Genomic DNA, 20,200 nt, shown 5'->3' with positions numbered 1-20,200 from the left:
ATCCCCCTCGAATCTTATTGGCTCTCTTGGTGTTACAGGCCCTGAAGATTAATGTTTTACAACGTTTGACATGTTTGAACGAACCTACATGCGGGAGAATCGCATTTTATCCGGAACTTCAGCCCTGCGCTTGGAGAGAGCCATAGGACGCGCTACCAACATCAGGCTAATGGAACGTGAAGTATGGACTTTTTGACCGAAAATACATCTGTTGTGGACCTGGGATGCTTTCTGATGAAGACAACTAAAGGTAGGCGATTATTGACAATATTATACAAGATGAGATGTGACATGCGATTGTTTCCAAGATGGCGCCGAGCTCTGTATATTAGCTCATTTTCTGAGTATCGCATCTCCTTTTATCGCAAAGTGTGATTACCCAGTAAAGTTAATTTAAAATCTGGTATGACAGGTGTTCTCAAGAGATATTCATCTATAAATGTTAGATTGACAATATAAATTTAAAAAATCGTTATAGGATAGTAATTTAGGGAAATGTAGCATTGTTTACCGGGACGCTTTTGAGGGGAAATTATTTAGTCAACCTCAGACAGAGATGTAAAATGCTGTTTTTATATATAAATATGACCTTTATTGAACAAAAGAATGCATGCATTGTATAACATGATGTCCTAGGGGTGCCATCTGATGAAGTTTGTAAAAGGTTAGTGCTGCATTTAGCTGTTTTTTGATTATATGTGATGCAAGTGGTTGGTCGGAAAATGGCTATGAAGCTGCTTTTTACGATGGACTCATCTAACATAATCTAATGATTTGCATTTTCTGTAAAACCTTTTTGAAATCGGACGACGTGGGTCGATTCAGGAGAGGTGTATCTATAAAAAAATATATATATATATTATTATTTTTTTTTTTTAATTATGATTTTTTTTTAATGCTAATTGGCGATATGATTTTTCGCTGGATTTTGATCCCGGTGACGGGATCAAACTATAGTTTTGGCAAGTCGGTTAGCACATCTACTTTGTACAAGTCATTTTTCCAACAATTGTTTACAGACATATTCTTTCAATTATAATTCACTGTATCACAAAACCAGTGGGTCAGAAGTTTACATACACTAAGTTGACTGTGCCTTTAAACAGCTTGGAAAATTCCAGAAAATGATGTCATGGCTTTAGAAGCTTCTGATAGGCTAATTGACATCATTTGAGTCAATTGGAGGTGTACCTGTGGATGTATTTCAAGACCTACCTTCAAACTCAGTGGCTCTTTGCTTGACATCATGGGAAATCAAAAGAAATCAGCCAAGACCTCAGAAAATTAACTGTAGACCTCCACAAGTCTGGTTCATCCTTGGGAGCAAATTCCAAACACCTGAAGGTACCACGTTCATCTGTACAAACAAATATTCAAAATATCTACTCTATATTTGTGTTCTTTTAAAATAATAATAATAATTTAAAACATTAATAATAATAAAAAAACATCCAGGTTATGAACATGTCACACGTTACGGTAATTAGATAACTGATTAAAATTGAAATATACTTAATCATATTCTCATCTTTTAATGAAATATTGTAATAATTCTCCTTTATCGAATGTATTTATTTATTTTTGTACATTTTCACCTTTCTATGTTTATTTTCTAACTTTACAAATGTTATGGTAATGAGATTTATTTGTGCATGGTGTGGCAGATTAATCAGAATTAGTTGGGTAACATAGATAATTAAGATGTTTTATTTGCATAATATGCTTATGTGAGATACTTGTCATATGTGAATGTATTGTTAAACCATGTGAAGGGATGGCGTGATTAATGGGGAACCAATTATTTGTCTCCACAATGTCTGTGCGCAAGTCACTCCCCTCAGTGAGCTTGTCCAGGAGTGGAGTCAAGAGGGGGTTTACTTGAGATTGGAGTATCTAGAGTTGTCAATTGATTTATGCCATTGGATGAGCTAATGGTTCTGTTCTATACCGTACCAGGGAGAGACGGTTCCAGTTTGGGGTAGGAGGACCAGATACTGGTCTATACAATGAACACTGTTGATACAGCAGTTGCTGTCTGCTATGTTTTATAGATATCTTTCATACAAAACTTAACCTTTGTGAACTGTTCCTAAGATCTGTTGTTCGTCATGTACGTTGAGAGGGGTGGATCTTGGGTATAAAAGATCTTTGTACTTTTGTGTAATCACTTTTCAATGGTTCACTAGAGATAGCGCATCATTGAAGGTCAAGTGCTTTTGCAAAAGCATCTTAATTATTAAATATGTAGTTTTAAGTATAACTGACTGGTGTGTGAAGTTTAACTCTCCTCATTTGGTAATGCAGAAATTAGCCACCACAATGGTCTTGGAAAATGTGTAAAAAGTAATTGAATCTTAACAATTTGAGATTATTAATTTAACACAGACAATAATTTGAGATGGTATCTTATCCATTACAAAATTAAATGTTTGTCTTTTCAAAAATGTACCAAGAGTAATTCCAAGTTCCTGAGAATCACCCATACACACACACACACACACTCACTGTGGCAACTTTATCAAATACCTAGAAAAAGGTCCATATTTTAGGACAGATTTTTTTCTCTTGTAAAATAAACATGACTTGTTGATTTTCAGATTGTAATGTCGTAGCTCCTGGAACTCATGTTACCCATTCACAATTCAGATCCCTCAGCAGTAAGTGCCCTGCAAACACACCTGGTGGGCTAATATTTACATCGCTTAGACACTTCGCTTAGTTCCGTCCTACTATCCAGGTCTGTACCCAAACAATTTGAACTTCTACTTTTAAAAATCCACCTCTCTAAAAACAAGTCTCTTACCGTTGCCGCCTGCTATAGACCACCCTCTGCCCCCAGCTGTGCACTGGACACCATATGTGAACTGATTGCCCCCCATCTATCTTCAGAGCGCGTGCTGCTAGGTGACCTAAACTGGGACATGCTTAACACCCCAGCCATCCTACATTCTAAGCTTGATGCCCTCAATCTCACACAAATGATCAATGAACCTACCAGGTACCACCCCAAAGCCGTAAACACGGGCACCCTCATAGATATCATCCTAACCAACTTGCCCTCTAAATACACCTCTGCTGTTTTCAACCAAGATCTCAGCGATCACTGCCTCATAGCCTGCATCCGTAATGGGTCAGCGGTCAAACGACCTCCACTCATCACTGTCAAACGCTCCCTGAAACACTTCAGGCAGGCCTTTCTAATCGACCTGGCCCGGGTATCCTGGAAGGATATTGACATCATCCCTTCAGTAGAGGATGCCTGGTTATTTTTTTTAAATGCCTTCCTCACCATCTTAAATAAGCATGCCCCATTCAAGAAATTTAGAACCAGGAACAGATATAGCCCTTGGTTCTCTCCAGACCTAACTGCCCTTAACCAACACAAAAACATCCTGTGGCGTTCTGCATTAGCATCGATCAGCCCCCGTGATAAGCAACTTTCAGGGAAGTTAGAAACCAATATACACAGGCAGTTAGAAAAGCCAAGGCTAGCTTTTTCAAGCAGAAATTTACTTCCTGCAACACAAACTCAAAAAAGTTCTGTGACACTGTAAAGTCCTTCGAGAATAAGAGTACCTCCTCCCAGCTGCCCACTGCACTGAGGATAGGAAACTCTGTCACCACCGACAAATCCACTATAATTGAACATTTCAATAAGCATTTTTCTACGGCTGGCCATGCTTTTCACTTGGTTATCCCTACCCCGGTCAACAGCACTGCACTCCCCACAGCAACTCGCCCAAGCCTTCCCCATTTCTCCTTCTCCCAAATCCAGTCAGCTGATGTTCTGAAAGAGCTGCAAAATCTGGACCCCTACAAATCAGCCGGGCTAGACAATCTGGACCCTTTCTTTCTAAAATTATCTGCAGAAATGGTTGCAACCCCTATTACTAGCCTGTTCAACCTCTCTTTTGTATCGTTTGAGATTCCCAAAGATTGGAAAGCAGCTGCGGTCAAAGGGGGGGACACTCTTGACCCAAACTGCTACAGAACTATATCTATCCTACCCTGCCTTTCTAAAGTCTTCGAAAGCCAAGTCAACAAACAGATTACCGACCATTTCGAATCCCACCGCACCTTCTCCGCTATGCAATCTGGTTTCAGAGCTGGTCATGGGTGCACCTCAGCCACGCTCAAGGTCCTAAACGATATCTTAACCGCCATCGATAAGAAACGATACTCTGCAGCCGTATTCATTGGCCTGGCCAAGGCTTTCGACACATGTCAATCACCACATCCTCATCGGCAGACTCAATAGCCTTGGTTTCTCAAATGATTGCCTCGCCTGGTTCACCAACTACTTCTCTGATAGAGTTCAGTGTGTCAAATCGGAGGGCCTGTTGTCCAGGCCTCTGGCAGTCTCTATGGGGGTGACACAGGGTTCAATTCTTGGGCCGACTCTTTTCTCTGTATACATCAAGGATGTTGATCTTGCTGCTGGTGAGTCGCTGATCCACCTCTACGCAGACGACACCATTCTGTAAACTTCTGGCCTTTCTTTGGACACCCAGGACAAATTGCCATAAATGTTTAATAGTTTTTGACCTGTCCCCAAATTAATATAATTGGTTCCGAGTTTGTTTTGATATTTCAACCTGCGTGTCCTCATCGTTTCTGGTGTGGGTCAACAAAATCAACGTGCGCTTCCGGTTTGGTCAGCATGTTAGCATACTAATATGATACACTGAATGAGAAGAAATGAATGATTTAGTCTACGTTTACACAGGTAGCCCAATTAGGATCTTTTGCCCAATTATTGGCAAAATATCTGATCTGATTGGTTAAAAGACCAATTATTGAAGAAAGATCAGAAATGAGCTGCCTGTGTAAACACAGCCATATGAAGTCAATAATATATAATCAATAGATTGCAGATAGTACATGCATAAAGGAAATGCCAACGTAACATGTCTTAATGAAGTTGGGTCACCATGAGCCACCAGAACAGCTTCAATGTGCCATTGGCATAGATTATGTTTCTGGAACTGGGATGTGGGATGTGGAACCATTCTTCCACGAGAAATTCCATAATTTGGTGCTTTGTTAATGATGGTGGAAAACACTGTCTCAGGCGCCGCTCCAGAATCTCTCATAAGAGTTCAATTGGGTTGAGATCTTGTGACTGACACATACTTTAAACCCCTTATGCTCCTTTGAGACCCCTCTTTCAAAGTTACTGAGACCAAAATAATGGGCAACTGGGCATTTTTATGCATGACCCTAAGCATGATGGGATGTTAATTGCTTAATTAACTTAGGCACCGCATTCAGGAACCACATTCAATATTTTTTGTATCCCTCATTTACACGTGTGTTTCCTTTTATTTTGGAAGTTACCTGTAAATAGCCTAATTACATATAGGGTAATCCTAGTCTAGGGCTGAAATGAACGCTCAATGGAGATTCTCCAATTAATAAGCTTATTTTGTGTCCTGGAAACTGGCCCATAATGTCTTTGTCTTGATGTATATGTAACTAAAGAGCTAATGTAGCCTAGTTACAGGTCTAGCACCATATACCAATCGGAGACATTAGTTGCCATTTTCCAATTATGACAGTTCACTTGTTTATTTATGGCCATAATCTGTAGTTACCAAATGGCTTCTAGATACTACACCATAAAATATCAACTTTATGTAGAATGTTGACTATGATCTCTCACCATTCTTAGTCTCTGTTTTGTAATTTAAAAAAAAATTATAATACTGATATTCCTTGTTCATAGAGCAATGCCATCATCCTTCAAAGGCGCCTGGGGGAAAATCCTGTATACGTTAGAGGCCAAGTTGAGCAGATCAATGAGGATATCCAGCAAAGCACATAGAGAGAATGGGCTACTACTTAGGTAAGAAAACCAACAGGACTAATGAAAGCTAGGAACATAGTAATGAACCTCTGGTATATAGCCTTTCATACCATACCAATGCAGTTCAATGCATGATTAATATGGGGGTAGTCTCTATGGGGGTACCACAGGGTTCAATTCTCGGGCCGATTCTTTTCTCTGTATATATCAACGATGTCGCTCTTGCTGCGGGTGATTCTCTGATCCACCTCTACGCAGACGACACCATTCTGTGTACATCTGGCCCTTCTTTGGACACTATGTTAACTAACCTCCAAACGAAATGCATGCTTTTCAACCGTTCGCTGCCCGCACCCGCCCACCCGACTAGCATCACTACTCTGGTCGGCTCTGACTTAGAATATGTGGACAAATACAAATACCTAGGTGTCTGGCTAGACTGTAAACTCTCCTTCCAGACTCATATTAAACATCTCCAATCCAAAATTAAATCTAGAATCGGCTTCCTATTTTGCAACAAAGCCTCCTTCACTCACCCCGCCAAACATACCCTCGTAAAACTGACTATCCTACCGATCCAAGACTTCGGCGATGTCATTTACAAAATAGCTTCCAATACTCTACTCAGCAAACTGGATGCAGTCTATCACAGTGCCATCCATTTTGTCACCAAAGCCCCTTATACCACCCACCACTGCGACCTTTATGCTCTAGTCGGCTGGCCCTCGCTACATATTCGTCGCCAGACCCACTGGCTCCAGGTCATCTATAAGTCGATGCTAGGTAACGCTCCACCTTATCTCAGCTCAATGGTCACGATAACAACACCCACCCGTAGCACACACTCCAGCAGATATATCTCACTGGTCTTCCCCAAAGCCTTTAGCCACCTTTCCTTCCAGTTCTCTGCTGCCAATGACTGGAACGAATTGCAAAAATCGCTGAAGCTGAGGACTTATATTTCCCTCACTAACTATACAACATCAGCTATCTGAGCAGCCAACCAACCACTGCAGCTGTATATAGCCCATCTGTAAATAGCTCACCAAATCTACCTACCTCATCCCCATACTGTTTTTATTTACTTTTCTGCTATTTTGCACACCAGTATTTGTACTTGCACACCACCATCTGCTCATCTATCACTCCAGTGTTAATTTGCTAAATTGTAATTACTTCGCTACTACGGCCTATTTATTGCCTTACCTCCTCACGCCATTTGCACACACTGTATATTTACTTTTTTTCCTATTGTGTTATTGACTGTACGCTTGTTTATTCCATGTGTAACTCTGTGTTGTTGTTTGTAAAATAAGAATTTGTTCTTAACTGACATTTCTAGTTAAATAAAATAAAAAAACGCTGTCTGTTCCACTCTGAGTAATTAATAAATACAAGTTTTATTCATACATGTCGGAATGAGAAAAAAGCACAAGTTGAGGTTTCATGCAAATCATGCACAGACATGGTAGATTTGCTCAAGTGTTTGAATTCTGATCATTTATCTCATATTAGGGTTTGACCTTAGCACTGAGTATCATGAATCCAGAACAACATTGCTACCATAAATATACCCCCCCTCCCTTTGCAGGTGAAGACCTAAAGGTTGTGGCGTCCATTGAGAATAGCTCCTCTCGTGAGATCAAGCCCAAGTATACCCTGTACCAGAAGGTCAGCTTCTTTGCGAGGGGAAAGAGGAGGGTGTCCACTAAAGACATCCTGAAAGAGCTGGGAGAGCCCATCCCACCATCTGGGAAACTGAAAGTCACTAAAGTCCTTAAAATCCCACAGCACATTGTTCCATCCATCTTCACCTGCAGTAATATTAAATGCGAGTACAGGCTGAAGGTGTGTGTCTCTGTGTCTCTCTCTCTCTGTCTATCCGAAGCCACTACTACAATGTGCTTTGACCGTTTATTTACTAAGATACAGAAAAAAGACACAGGGCACATGTTCTGGGCTTACAACATGTTGTAGTGGGTTTCGTTGCTGCAACAGGAATGCTCTGGTGAAACACCTCCCTTTTATTTTGTCATTGTTTACCAAGGGAGTCATCAGACTTTTGAAATGATTAGAGACCCAGTTTTACAACTTCTGAAGTCATGTGGGTTGTTATCATTGATAATAATGTAGAGCAAAGACTAGAGGCTGGTTACTTTTTAACCACAAATGTTCTCTAAAAATAACTTCCAGTTGGGCAAACCATTTTCTTATTGAGTCCACGTTATACAATTGGTAAATCGTTATACTGTTTGACAAAGTGTCACTGATCAATTTATACAAGTCATTTTTTCTAACTGAAATGTAAAAACAGTTTGCACTTGAAATATGAGTTTGAATATACGTTAAATCCAATAATCAAGGGTAGCAGGTAGCCTACTGGTTAAGAGCGTTGGGCGTAAATGACTAAAATGTAAATGTAATCATTTACCTTTTAATTCTAGCTTGCATACTGTGCTTTGTCGTAGGCCTATAGCCTAACTATTGCATTTCCTTTGATTCCAATATCCTTGTTTACGTCATAGATCGTCCTGGATGTTCCCTACGCCAGAGACCCAGAAATCAAATTGCCACTGGTCATCCTCCCTGCAACTCAAATGCCTGGACTGCAGCCGCCACCTTACTCTGACTTTGGTTTTGACTCGTTTCGGAACGCAAACCAACCTGGGTGGAACAGCACACCACAATTTCCGACAGCTCCGGGAGCCTATCCACCAACGGCCCCAGGAGTTTATCCACCAACGGCCCCAGGAGTTTATCCACCAACGGCCCCAGGAGCCTATCCACCAATGGCCCCAGGAGCTTTTGCGCCTACTCCAGCCTACGGAATGTACCCATCCCTGTCTGATTTTGGTGGTAAATCCTAGTGGAAGAAAAGATAAGAGGGTAAAATATAACAAATGTATGCATTGTATATGATAATGTGCAGTTTTCTATCTCTTTAGACGTCCATTTATACTTCCATACTTCTCTGTTGTTGGTGTTTCTTGTCAATGGCATGACAATGTGTGTAACTTCAATATCTTTGTGGAAATGCCTACTATGGATAATGAAATGGAACAAAGCTCTGCTTAAGTGTGCCTTGTATAAGTTGTCTAAATATGAATATTGCTGTTAAGAATGTAACAATGAATGTTCTTATTTCATGGTGGTGCTGATAATCGAAAAAAAAAAGAAGAAAAAAAAAAATATATATATATATATATATGATAATAGTAAAAATTGTCATTTCCAAATAAGTACAGGGAAATAAAAAGCAGGGACGTCCACGACGATAATAGGCCACTGGTCCATTTTTTTATGATGAGATACATAAAACCAGGAACACTTTATCAACTAAATACCACACCGTATGCATACATAAACCTTATATAGGCCTTTATAACTTTTTATTTGATGGAGAAGAATCACAGAGTTATGCTGTCACAAGTATTGGAAAATTAATCAGACGTGACTCAGAAGTGGTGTTTAATGATGACATTGCAAATATTGTGGGCGTAGGCCTACTTATTGTCCCCGCCTATTGTAAATATAGACCTCCTTCCTTACTATGTTATATTAAAGACAGTTGTGAACCCTACCAACACTTGTTTTTCTTTTTGCGTCGGCTACGCTTCATTTCGTGGACCAGAATGACAATCCAAATCTTTACCATCAAATATGATGCAAAAAATGGGCAAAATGTATTTTCAAGGGGAGATACTATCACAGGGAGAATTATTTTGGTAGTTTCAGCTGAAACAAAGATTAAATGTCTTTCTATCAAGGCTAAAGGAAAAGCTAATGTTTTGTGGGAGGAAGATTATGGACTATACTCGGACGAAACATATCGTGCCAAATATGAATATTTTTCACTTGAGCAGTGTGTACTGCAGGAAGGGAATGGTAAAGTATCAAAACTTATTTTCTTAATGTATGCATTGCTTATCAGCCATCATAAAGATGAGTAAGACATTTTGGGGAAAAGGTAGTAAAGGGGAAATCTGTAGTTCAAACAATAAAAAATAAATGCTGTTTGGGTAAAGTTGAGGAGAAATGTAGACTAACAACACTCAAATTCATAGAGCTCTGAATGCAAGAACTGATCATCCGTGATATCAAACTTAGTTTTAACCAGGGGCGCAACTTTCACTGGGGACGGGGGGGACATGTCATTTTGTCCCCCCCAGTTTTATCATTGGAATGTGATCCAAACGAGGCAGCGGTGTGCTTTAGGACCATGCGGACGCATCCCAGTGGTCGGTTAGGCTATTTGGAGTGTTTATCCGACTGGATTAAAAAAATACATATGTATATATATATATATATATATATATATATATTTATGGCCCCCCAACTTCTAAAACCTAAGTTGCGGCCCTGGTTTTAACCATGTTTTGTGGCTATGCCTACAGTGTTTACAATATTAAAAAAATACAAACAATAGAGTACTGGTGGGGTAAGACCGCAATAGCTTAACTACAGAGGCATTTAAAAGTTATTTGAGAATCAATATCCTTAATTTAAACGAAGTGGCTGTGCAACCTCACCTGTGTTCCCCTTTTCCATGCACTATACATTGTGAGCGGTTTAATGGCATAGGTCTACTGTAATTTAAAGCCTCAACTAGAATTTTGTATTCACTTTCAAACTAATAAAATGCTCCATTGTGTTGTAGCCTTGGTAGGATCATTCTGTTTTCCCTATACATAGGCTTATCAATTGTGGATATTATCAAACTACGTGTCCGGGGGACAGGGAGCTGTCATTTCATAATCTCGCCCACTAGCTGGCTTTCAAGTCATTTCATTTTCTTGCACTGTGACAAGTAAATTCTCTGCAATAGGTCTAGCTCAGGGATGGGCAACTTTAATTGGGTTGGGGGCTACAAAAAATCTGAGCTCCTCGTAAGGGGCCACAGGTGCTCACGGGTTTGCCCACATCCATACCACAAATATGGCTCATGCAATGGAATGTATTTTTTGTATTATTATTTGTGTTGATTCAAGAAATCACACCTCGGTGGCACATACTGATGGGTACACTTCCTGCTTTTACTTCCTGCTTTGCACCTATGGGTACACTCACAATGGCCGCCAGTCCACCCATTATGCCATAATTTAATTGAATGGGGACGCCCGTTTTATTCGTGATCTGTGCTATCCAGAATCCTTGGGACATTCCAACCCCATTGAAGTCAATGTAAAATGGTTTAGGGTATGGACGTCCCAAGGATTCAAGATACCACCTCATATTCATTCTTATTTCTGTGATCGTGAATGTAAATTTTTCCGAGTCTGATAATTCTATGCAAGCGGTAGGTCACGTTCTGAAATACGGTATTCTATTTTCATATGTCTCTCTTTGTGTAGTGTTGTGTTGTCTTTCTTGTCGTGATGTGTGTTTTGTCCTATATTTATATGTTATTTATTTTTTATTTTTAATCCCAGCCCCCGTCCCCGCAGGGTGTCATTTTTGGTAGGCCGTCATTGTAAATAAGAATTTGTTCTTAACTGACTTGCCTAGTTAAATAAAGGTTAATAGAAAATCTAACAATAATATGCCAAGTGCGCAAAGCTGTCATGTAGAAAATAGCAAAAATAAAGAAAAACCCTGGAATGAGTAGGTGTGTCCAAAATGTTGACTGGTACTGTATATGTGTGTATGTATGTGTATATAGTGCCTTCGGAAAGTATTCAGACCCCTTGACTTTTTCCAAATTTTGTTACGTTACAACCTTAATCTAAAATGTATTAAATAAAATACAAATCTCAGCAACCTACACACAATACCATAATGAATAAGCAGGTTTTTATACATTTTTGCTAATTTACAAGCTTGGTACACCTATATTTGGTGAGTTTCTCCCATTCTTCTCTGCAGATCCTCTCAAGCTCTGTCAGGTTGGAAGGGGAGCATCGCTGCACAGCTATTTTCAGGTCTCCACAGATATTTGATCGGGTTCAAGTCCGGGCTCTGGCTGGGCCACTCAAGGACATTCAGAGACTTTACTTTTCTTTTCTCTGTTCATCTTTCCCTTGATCCTGACTAGTCTCCCAGTCACTGCCACTGAAAAATATCCACACTGCATGATGCTGCCACCACCATGCTTCACTGTAGGGATGTTGCCAGGTTTCCTTCAGACATGACACTTGGCATTCAGGCCAAAGAGTTCAATCTTGGTTTCATCAGACCAGAGAATCTTGTTTCTCATGTTCTAAGGGTCTTTAGGTGTCTATTGGCAAACTCCAAGCGGGCTGTCATGTGCCTTTTACTGAGGAGTGGCTTCTGTCTGGCCACTCTACAATTAAGCCCTGATTGGTGGAGTGCTACAGAGATGGTTGTCCTTCTGGAAGGTTCTCCCATCTCCATAGAGGAACTCTGGAGCTCACCTCCCTGACCAAGGCCCTTCTCCCCAGATTGCTCAATTTGGCTGGGTGGCCAGCTCTCGGAAGTGTCTTGGTGGTTCCAAACTTCTTCCATTTAAGAATGATGGAGGCCACTGTATTCTTGGGGACCTTCAATGCTGCAGAAATGTTTTGGGTACACTTCCCCAGATCTGTGCCTCGACACAATCCTGTCTCGGAACTCTACGGCCAATTCCTTTGACCTCATGGCGTGGTTTTTGCTCTGACATGCAATGTCAACTGTGGGACCTTATATAGACAGGTGTGAGCCTTTCCAAATCATGTCCAATCAATTGAATTTACCACAGGTGGACTCCAATCAAGTTGTAGAAACATCTCAAGGATCATCAATGGAAACAGGATGCACCTGAGCCCAATTTTGAGTCTCATAGCAAATGGTCTGAATACTAGTGTAAATAATGTATTTCTGTTTTAATTTGTTCTAAATATGCAAACATTTCTAAAAACCTGTTTTCACTTTGTCATTATGGCGTATTGTGTGTAGATTGATAAGGGGAAAAAAATATTTAATATATTTTAGAATGAGGGTGTAACGTAACAACGTGGAAAAAGTCAAGGCGTCTGAATACTTTCCGAATGCACTGTATGTATATGTGTGTGTGTGTACAGTTCCTGTTGGATATTGGGGGCATCCAGGGATGTGCTATTGGATGTTATTGCTGTGGGAGCGAGTTAGCTAGCTCTAATTGTGGTGGTTGCATTGGCTCCCTGCTAATTCATGGTTGTTTCCATGCTAGCAGACGAGTCTACAGCCATCAACATACTGTTGTCCTGCCCATCTAATGTGCTTCCTTGTGTCTATCGTCAGATTAAACACCAATCAACTGGGACCGCTGGCTGGGCATTCCTTTCTTAAAAAACACAACGCAAGAGAGTTGTGAAGTACGATCAGATCTGTTACGCTGGTGTCAACATGTCTTGTGGGACATCTGTTACAATGACACAAACACATAACACATTTTTTACATTTTTTTTTACATTTTAGTCATTTAGCAGACACTCTTATCCAGAGCGACTTACAGTAGTGAATGCATACATTTCATACTTTTTTTTTTTTTTTTTTTTTTTTCTCTGTGCTGGCCCCCCGTGGGAATCGAACCCACAACCCTGGCGTTGCAAACACCATGCTCTACCAACTGAGCTACAGGGAAGGCCAACACACTGGGCACAGACATCAGTTCAACGTCTAGTTTTGATTTACATTTGGTTGAGTTGTCAACTAACATGAATCAACAAACCATCTAATGTAATTTGATTTCGGTAAAAAAAATGCTAAATTCCCTTACGTTGATGACCTTTTAAATATCCAATCAGTTTTCCACGTTGATTCAATGTCATCACATAGATTTTTTGTTGTTGAAATGATGTGAAAACAACGTTGATTCACCCAGTTTTTGCATAGTGGGACGGGACTAGTTAAATGCCGACAACACATTTAATTCAAGTGCTTGCGACATCGTGTAGCCACTTGACATTGGTCAACTCTGGCAGAAAGTTATTGTCTCTGTCTTTCATAACACTGGTAATACACTCAATTCAGCATTAGCCTTATTTTGATAGGCTAATATGCATGCTCTTATTGTTCTCTTGAACAATTACACACCTGCTCTCTGCTGGCCTCTCTCCCAAATAGCTTTGGAAGAGCCCCAGGAAAAGCTAGACTACATTATAGCTTTTATGGACATTTATTCAAAAAATGTTTACTAAGAATATTCAAAGAGAGATGAAAGCAATTTATCTCATTTGCTGAATGTAAAATACAGCAGCCAAAAGAACTCGCGGAGAGTTTGAAAGGAGAGAGAGAATGCGCAATGGTGATCACATTGGTAAATTGATACACTGATAGGCTAAGATCCTAATGAATTGACAACCATTTGAAAAATGGAAATCACTTGAGCAAAGAGGCATGTAGGCTAATGATTAACATTGACATGCTGACAAAGGGATTTGCAAATTGCATTTGTTTTTGAATTGCTCCAGTAAGCATCGACTGATGCACAATGTCAATGGACTTCAGTTATTGGTTGAAATTTGGTCCATCCGCCCTGGCCTTAATTTCAATGTCCGCATACGTAGATTTTTGTTCTGGTCCAGACCGGCCTTGATTTGGCCCAAAAATAGACATCTATGATTGGTTAACCTCCATTTTGCTTCTCTTTGCTATTTAATTTGAATATTTAAACGTGACATAATTCTTTCTTCATTGAAGAATGGTTAATGTGACTTCAACGTCAGACAAAGCAACTTCTCACTGTCTGGTAGAGTCGTGTTTTCAAGGTCCGCAAAAATAGGTATTTTCCAATATCTATAAAAATACAATTTCATAAAATATATTTTTTTAACTTTCCCCTTGAACTGAAAATGAACGTGATGTCTTTTCAATGTCTTTTTAACATCTACATGTGTTCCTATATAATTTTTCATTACATGTGCATTTGTGTATTATTTGTGTATTATTGTGTATTGTGTACTTGCGTACACACACACTGAAGCGCTGAGTAGTCTGTAAACACCTTATACAATGTGCAGTAGAATGGGTTGATCAGTTGACAGCTACTGTAGAAAGAGAAACAATAAACTGTCCTCTAGTGTGGATGCTTGCCAACGTTTATAGTTTATGTACAATTTATAGTTTATTATAGTTAGCATTATAGTTATCGCCCTATGTGTGGATGGCCCTTGAACTTTACACATTTTTTTTTAAAGTAATGCAGCTCATGCTCTTCCAATTTTGAATGAACACTCCTGATTTCAAAGCCCACAGGTGTTGATTTTAGGTCTGGACCGGCCTTGATTTCAACATTCACAGACATTGATTATTAGTCCAGTCCGAACTGGCCTTGATTTTACCCAAACATAGACGTCTATGATTGGTTCAGATTTGGTCCGGTCCGGACCAATGGTTCAGAAATATGAGGCACAGACTGTACAACATGTCATTGATTAGACTCGGGTTTAAAAAAGGTGAGTAGCCTAAAGGGAGCAATGTGAAGGGAGGGGGAGGGAGCAGAAGAAGTGTGTAAGGTTTTTCTGAAAGTTTTTTTTGTGTTAAGAAACACATGCACAGAACATTATAAGGTTGTTTAATGCACAGGATAGGTGTTCTGGGGGAGTGTGAAGGGCCGGTTCAATCAGGTCACGCAAAGTCCCAAAATGGATGTACCAATCGCAGAATGCCCATAATCAGCCCAGTTACCTTTGATAACAGATGTTGGGAGAGACTACATTGTCAACATTGTTCAGTGTATCTAAATTCTATTTCCATTTCCCCATACTCTCAGGCACCAATGTTCTAACTACAGGAAGACATGTGCATCCTTTCTCCTTCCAAATTCCTGACAAGTAAGTATTCAACTTTTTAATGTTGTGAATGTAACCGATGTTAAATGGCTAGCTAGTTAGTGGTGCACATTAGTCGTTTTCAATTGGTGACATCACCCAATTGGTGAAGCCACCCACTCTGAGACCTTGAAGTAGTTGTTACCCTTTCTCCGCAAGGGCCCCGGCTTTTGTAGAGCAATAGGTAACGATACTTCATGGGTGATCGTTGTCGACGTGTTCAGAGGGTCCCTGGTTTCAAGCTGAGGTTGGGGCAAGGCCAGGGACACTTTGGTGTTTTGACCCAGATCACTCAGGTGGGCTCTGCCCAGCTGCGGGGTTGCTGTGAAAAATGGGGGGTTGAAAGGGGGATGAAATGGCTAGCTAATTACCAGTGTGCGCTAGTTAGCAGTCCGCAAGGGCTGCGGCTTTTGTGGAGCGATAGGTAACAATGCTTTGTGGGTTATAATAGTTTATGTGAGGATCTCTGTTTCGAATCAGGATTGGGGCAAGCAGAGAGATGGAAGCAACATTGTTACATGAACATTACTTTGATGCAATATGAATTTAATTTGTGAGCAACTGCTGATGTCAGATTCAAATAGGCCTTCACTGATTTTGGAAGGCTAACCAAGCAAGACTAGGCACCACTCATATGCATGATAAACATCTACATAAACAAATCATAGCAGTCCAGGAACATAGTATTAAGTAAACCAGAGATATTAGCTTCAGAAAGAGTATATGAGATAAATACAATAGTAATTAACTAGAGATTTTTTTGAAATCATGGTTATGGATAGGAATTGGACATTTTGTTTTAATTTCACTAGACAAATGTGATGGATTTGTGGTCCTACGATGTTATCCTGTCTTTCTCAGGGACATGCCCTCCTCTTTCCAGGGTAAATGTGGTCAAATCCTTTACTCATTAGAGGCTAAGTTGACCAGGTCAATAAGGTTTGACACCAACGCCAAGACTGATTTCACCTTTGTCTCAAAGGCAGACCAGTCTATGATCCCATATCTAATGGTAAGGACCAGTATTTGGCAATATTGTCACTACTAGGGCCCAGAATTTAGTTATCACACATTCCTGCCTGTCACATGTTTGTGTTACACCCACAACTGACATTGATCAAGTCAAGCGATAACTTCCTGGTCACATGGTCTGGAAAAACTCCTGGCCCTGTCTTTATTTATTAGGATCCCCGTCAGTTGTTGCTCACGCAGCAGCTACTCTTCCTGGTGTACACACAAAACATAAAACATGAAATAATACAGAACATGAATGAACAACAACAGCTCAAGGACCAAACGACATACATTTAAAACAAGAATAATATAAATAAAAAGTAATTATTGACAAAATACTTTGAAAAACAGAAAGACTTATACTCTAGGCCTACCTACAGTATCAGCAGTCAATTCCATACATCAAATACTTACAGATCAGCGTACAGTGCATTCGGAAAGTATTCAGACCACTTGACTTGTTCCACATTTTGTTATGCTACAGCCTTATTCTAAAATGTATTAAATTGTTTTTTTCCCCCTCATCAATCTACACTCGATATCCCATAATGACAAATCAAAAGCAGGTTTTTAGAGATTTTTGCTAATTTATAATAAATAAAAACCTGAAATATTACATTTACATACAGTGGCAAGAAAAAGTATGTTAACCCTTTGGAAATACCTATATTTCTGCATACCTGTATTTCTATCTTTAGGTGCCTTTTGGCAAATTCCAAGCGGGCTGTCATGTGCCTTTTACTGAGGAGTGGCTTCCGTCTGGCCACTCTACCATAAGGCCTAGAGAGATGCAGAGATGGTTTTCCTTCTGGAAGGTTCTCCCATCTCCACAGAGAAACTCTAGAGCTCTGTCAGAGTGACCATCGGGTTCTTGGTCACACCCTGACCAAGGCTCTTCTCCCCCAATTGCTCAGTAAGCCGGGTGGCCAGCTCTAGGAAGGGTCTTAGTGGTTCCAAACTTCTTCCATTTAAGAATGATGGAGGCCATTGTGTTCTTGGGGACCTTTAATGCTGCATAAATGTTTTGGTACCCTTCCCCAGATATGTGCCTCGACACAATCCTGTCTCGGAGCTCTATCGACAATTCCTTTGACCTTGGTTTTTGCTCTGACATGCACTGTCCACTGTGGGACCTTATATAGTCAGGTGTGTACCTCTCCAAATTATATCCAATCAATTGAATTTACCACATGTGGACTGCAATCAAGTTGTAGAAACATCTCAAGGATGATCAATGGAAACAGGATGCACCTGAGCTCAATCTTGAGTCTCATAGCAAAGGGTCTGAATACTTATGTAAATAATGTATTTATGTAATTTGTTTTAAATAAATGTGCAAACATTTCAAAAACTGTATTCACTTTGTCATTATGGGGTATTGTGTGTAGATTGCTGAAAAAAGTAATACATTTAATCAGTTTTAGAATAAGGCTGTAACGTAAACAAAACATTTAAAAAGTAAAGGGGTCTGAATACTTTCCGAAGGCACTGTACATATACAAACAAGTTATTTAGGTCAGACAGGGAAACACATTCTATAGCACATTCATTTTTTGTCACTAAAGAAATCATCTTTCTTGCTCCCAAACTGACATGGATCCAGATAAAACGTCATTTTGACTGCTGTGTATCACATTTTTCAGAAACCTCAGCATGGGACCAAGGAAAAGGATGTTATGTTCTTTGCATCTGGAAAAATCTCTGTGAGCATTCACACTGAGAGGCAGGGATACCAGCAAGGTAATGATTCATATTGGGCTGTAGATAAAACAAACTTTACCACCTTTCTCAAATAAACTGGGGTGAAAAATACTCAAGTCGGATCTCTGCTAACCAAATAGGTTTCGTTTTTGAGAGGGACTGTCTCGTACCCATCCAGCAGCACTTCCCACTCCGCCGCATCCATACTGGACCTGAACCAGCATACACGTCCATCCTCATTCAGGTTTTAAATATATTTTTACAGGAGAGGCTGTGAAAGTCAGGGCAATAATTGTCAACAACTCAACTCGCCCAGGGACCCCAAAATACTACCTGTACGAAAAGCAGTCTTTCTACGCCCAGAAGGAGAGGAAAGTCCACACCCACAACATCTTGAAAGAGAAGGGCGATCAGGTGCCTGCTGGCACTCGGCAGACGGTGACCCAAGTTTTGACCATCCCTCCACAACTCCCTGCCACCATCTTCAACTGTCCTATACTCAAATTGGAGTACCGATTGAAGGTAGCTACCTACATATGTGATAGGATGAATCTGAACTGCAGAGCTCCAGACACCAAATTAACAACTATGTTTTATGTTTCCAATTATTCAAACAAACCTTTTGTAACACTTGTTGTGTTTCTATTCTTTCAGGTCGTTCTTGATGTTAAACTGGCCATAGACCCTGAGATCAAGCTACCTATCGTTGTTCTTACTGCAACTCAAACTCTTGGACAGGAACCCCCACCTTACTTCAGTTTTGTTTTTGAGTCACAAGTCCCATCTGCGTCTGAGCTACCACCCCCCTACGAAATGTTTGCTTCCTCGTCAAATTTGTATAGAAAATTGTAGAGGCATGGAAATTCACAATTGGGCAAAAGTCTGTCCTCTCCTCAACTCCTCCGTCCTCCTCTCTTCCGTGACCCGGAGACCGATAAGTGGTTGCCATATATGAGAGAGGGTCAATTAGTTAACCTGTTACGGACAGACGTTCCGCTAGCAGAACGCCTCACCAATATCCAATGGTAGATCGTGGCGCGAAATACAAATACCTTAAAAATGCTATAACTTCAATTTCTCAAACATATGACTATTTTACACCATTTTAAAGATAAGACTCTCGTTAATCTAACCACATTGTCCGATTTCAAAAAGGCATTACAGCGAAAGCAAAACATTAGATTGTTAGGAGAGTACATAGACACAAATAATCACACAGCCATTTTCCAAGCAAGCATATATGTCACATAAACCCAAACCACAGCTAAATGCAGCACTAACCTTTGATGATCTTCATCAGATGACACTCCTAGGACATTATGTTATACAATACATGCATGTTTTGTTCAATCAAGTTCATATTTATATCAAAAACCAGCTTTTTACATTAGCATGTGATGTTCAGAACTAGCATACCCACCGCAAACTTCCGGTGAATTTACTAAATTACTCACGATAAACGTTTACAAAAAACATAACAATTATTTTAAGAATTATAGATACAGAACTCCTTTATGCAATCACGGTGTCAGATTTTAAAATAGCTTTTTGGCGAAAGCACATTTTGCAATATTCTGAGTAGATAGCTTGGCCATCACAGGCTAGCTAATTTGACACCCACCAAGTTTGGTGCTCACTAAACTCAGAATTACTATAAGAAAAATTGGATTACCTTTGCTGTTCTTCGTCAGAATGCACTCCCAGGACTACTACTTCAACAACAAATGTTGTTTTGGTTCGAAATAATCCATAGTTATATTGAAATAGCAGGAAATGTTTTTCCAGTCCTCAATTGTCCAGTGTTGGTGATCGTGTGCCCAGTGGAGAGGCATCTTCTTTTCAGTTGATAGGAGTGGAATCCAGTGTGGTTGTCTGCTGCAATAGCCCATCCGTGACAAGGGTCAATGAGTTGTGTGTGCCGAGATGCCGTTCT

At 40.0% G+C, this 20,200-nt stretch overlaps 2 protein-coding genes across 3 annotated transcripts; both read left to right on the top strand.

The window, feature by feature from the left end:
* The first annotated feature begins 4,482 nt into the window (after positions 1-4,482).
* On the top strand, positions 4,483-9,386 carry LOC123730365 (arrestin domain-containing protein 3-like). Its single transcript, XM_045706635.1, has 3 exons — positions 4,483-5,845; positions 7,398-7,654; positions 8,332-9,386. Exons 1-3 carry the CDS (start codon positions 5,830-5,832, stop codon positions 8,671-8,673), a joined length of 615 nt encoding a protein of 204 aa, XP_045562591.1. The 5' UTR covers positions 4,483-5,829; the 3' UTR covers positions 8,674-9,386.
* Positions 9,387-9,459: 73 nt separating this feature from the next.
* Positions 9,460-19,506, top strand: LOC106585759 (arrestin domain-containing protein 3). Of its 2 annotated transcripts, XM_014172339.2 has the most exons (5): positions 9,460-9,691; positions 15,495-15,555; positions 18,210-18,306; positions 18,533-18,789; positions 18,922-19,500. In XM_014172339.2, the coding sequence occupies exons 3-5, from the start codon at positions 18,243-18,245 to the stop codon at positions 19,117-19,119; spliced, it is 519 nt and encodes a 172-aa protein (XP_014027814.1). In that variant the 5' UTR covers positions 9,460-9,691; positions 15,495-15,555; positions 18,210-18,242; the 3' UTR covers positions 19,120-19,500. The 2 variants fall into 2 exon arrangements, with proteins under 2 accessions (XP_014027814.1, XP_014027815.1); XM_014172340.2 differs by lacking the exon at positions 18,210-18,306 and having other exon boundaries at positions 9,484-9,691; positions 18,922-19,506.
* Positions 19,507-20,200: the final 694 nt, after the last annotated feature.

The sequence above is a fragment of the Salmo salar genome, chromosome ssa24 (genome assembly GCF_905237065.1).
Source record: "Salmo salar chromosome ssa24, Ssal_v3.1, whole genome shotgun sequence".
Classification (NCBI taxonomy): Eukaryota; Metazoa; Chordata; class Actinopteri; order Salmoniformes; family Salmonidae; genus Salmo; species Salmo salar.
The sequence above is the reverse complement of the archived record's forward strand: the minus strand, read 5'-3'. Positions and strand labels throughout refer to the sequence as shown.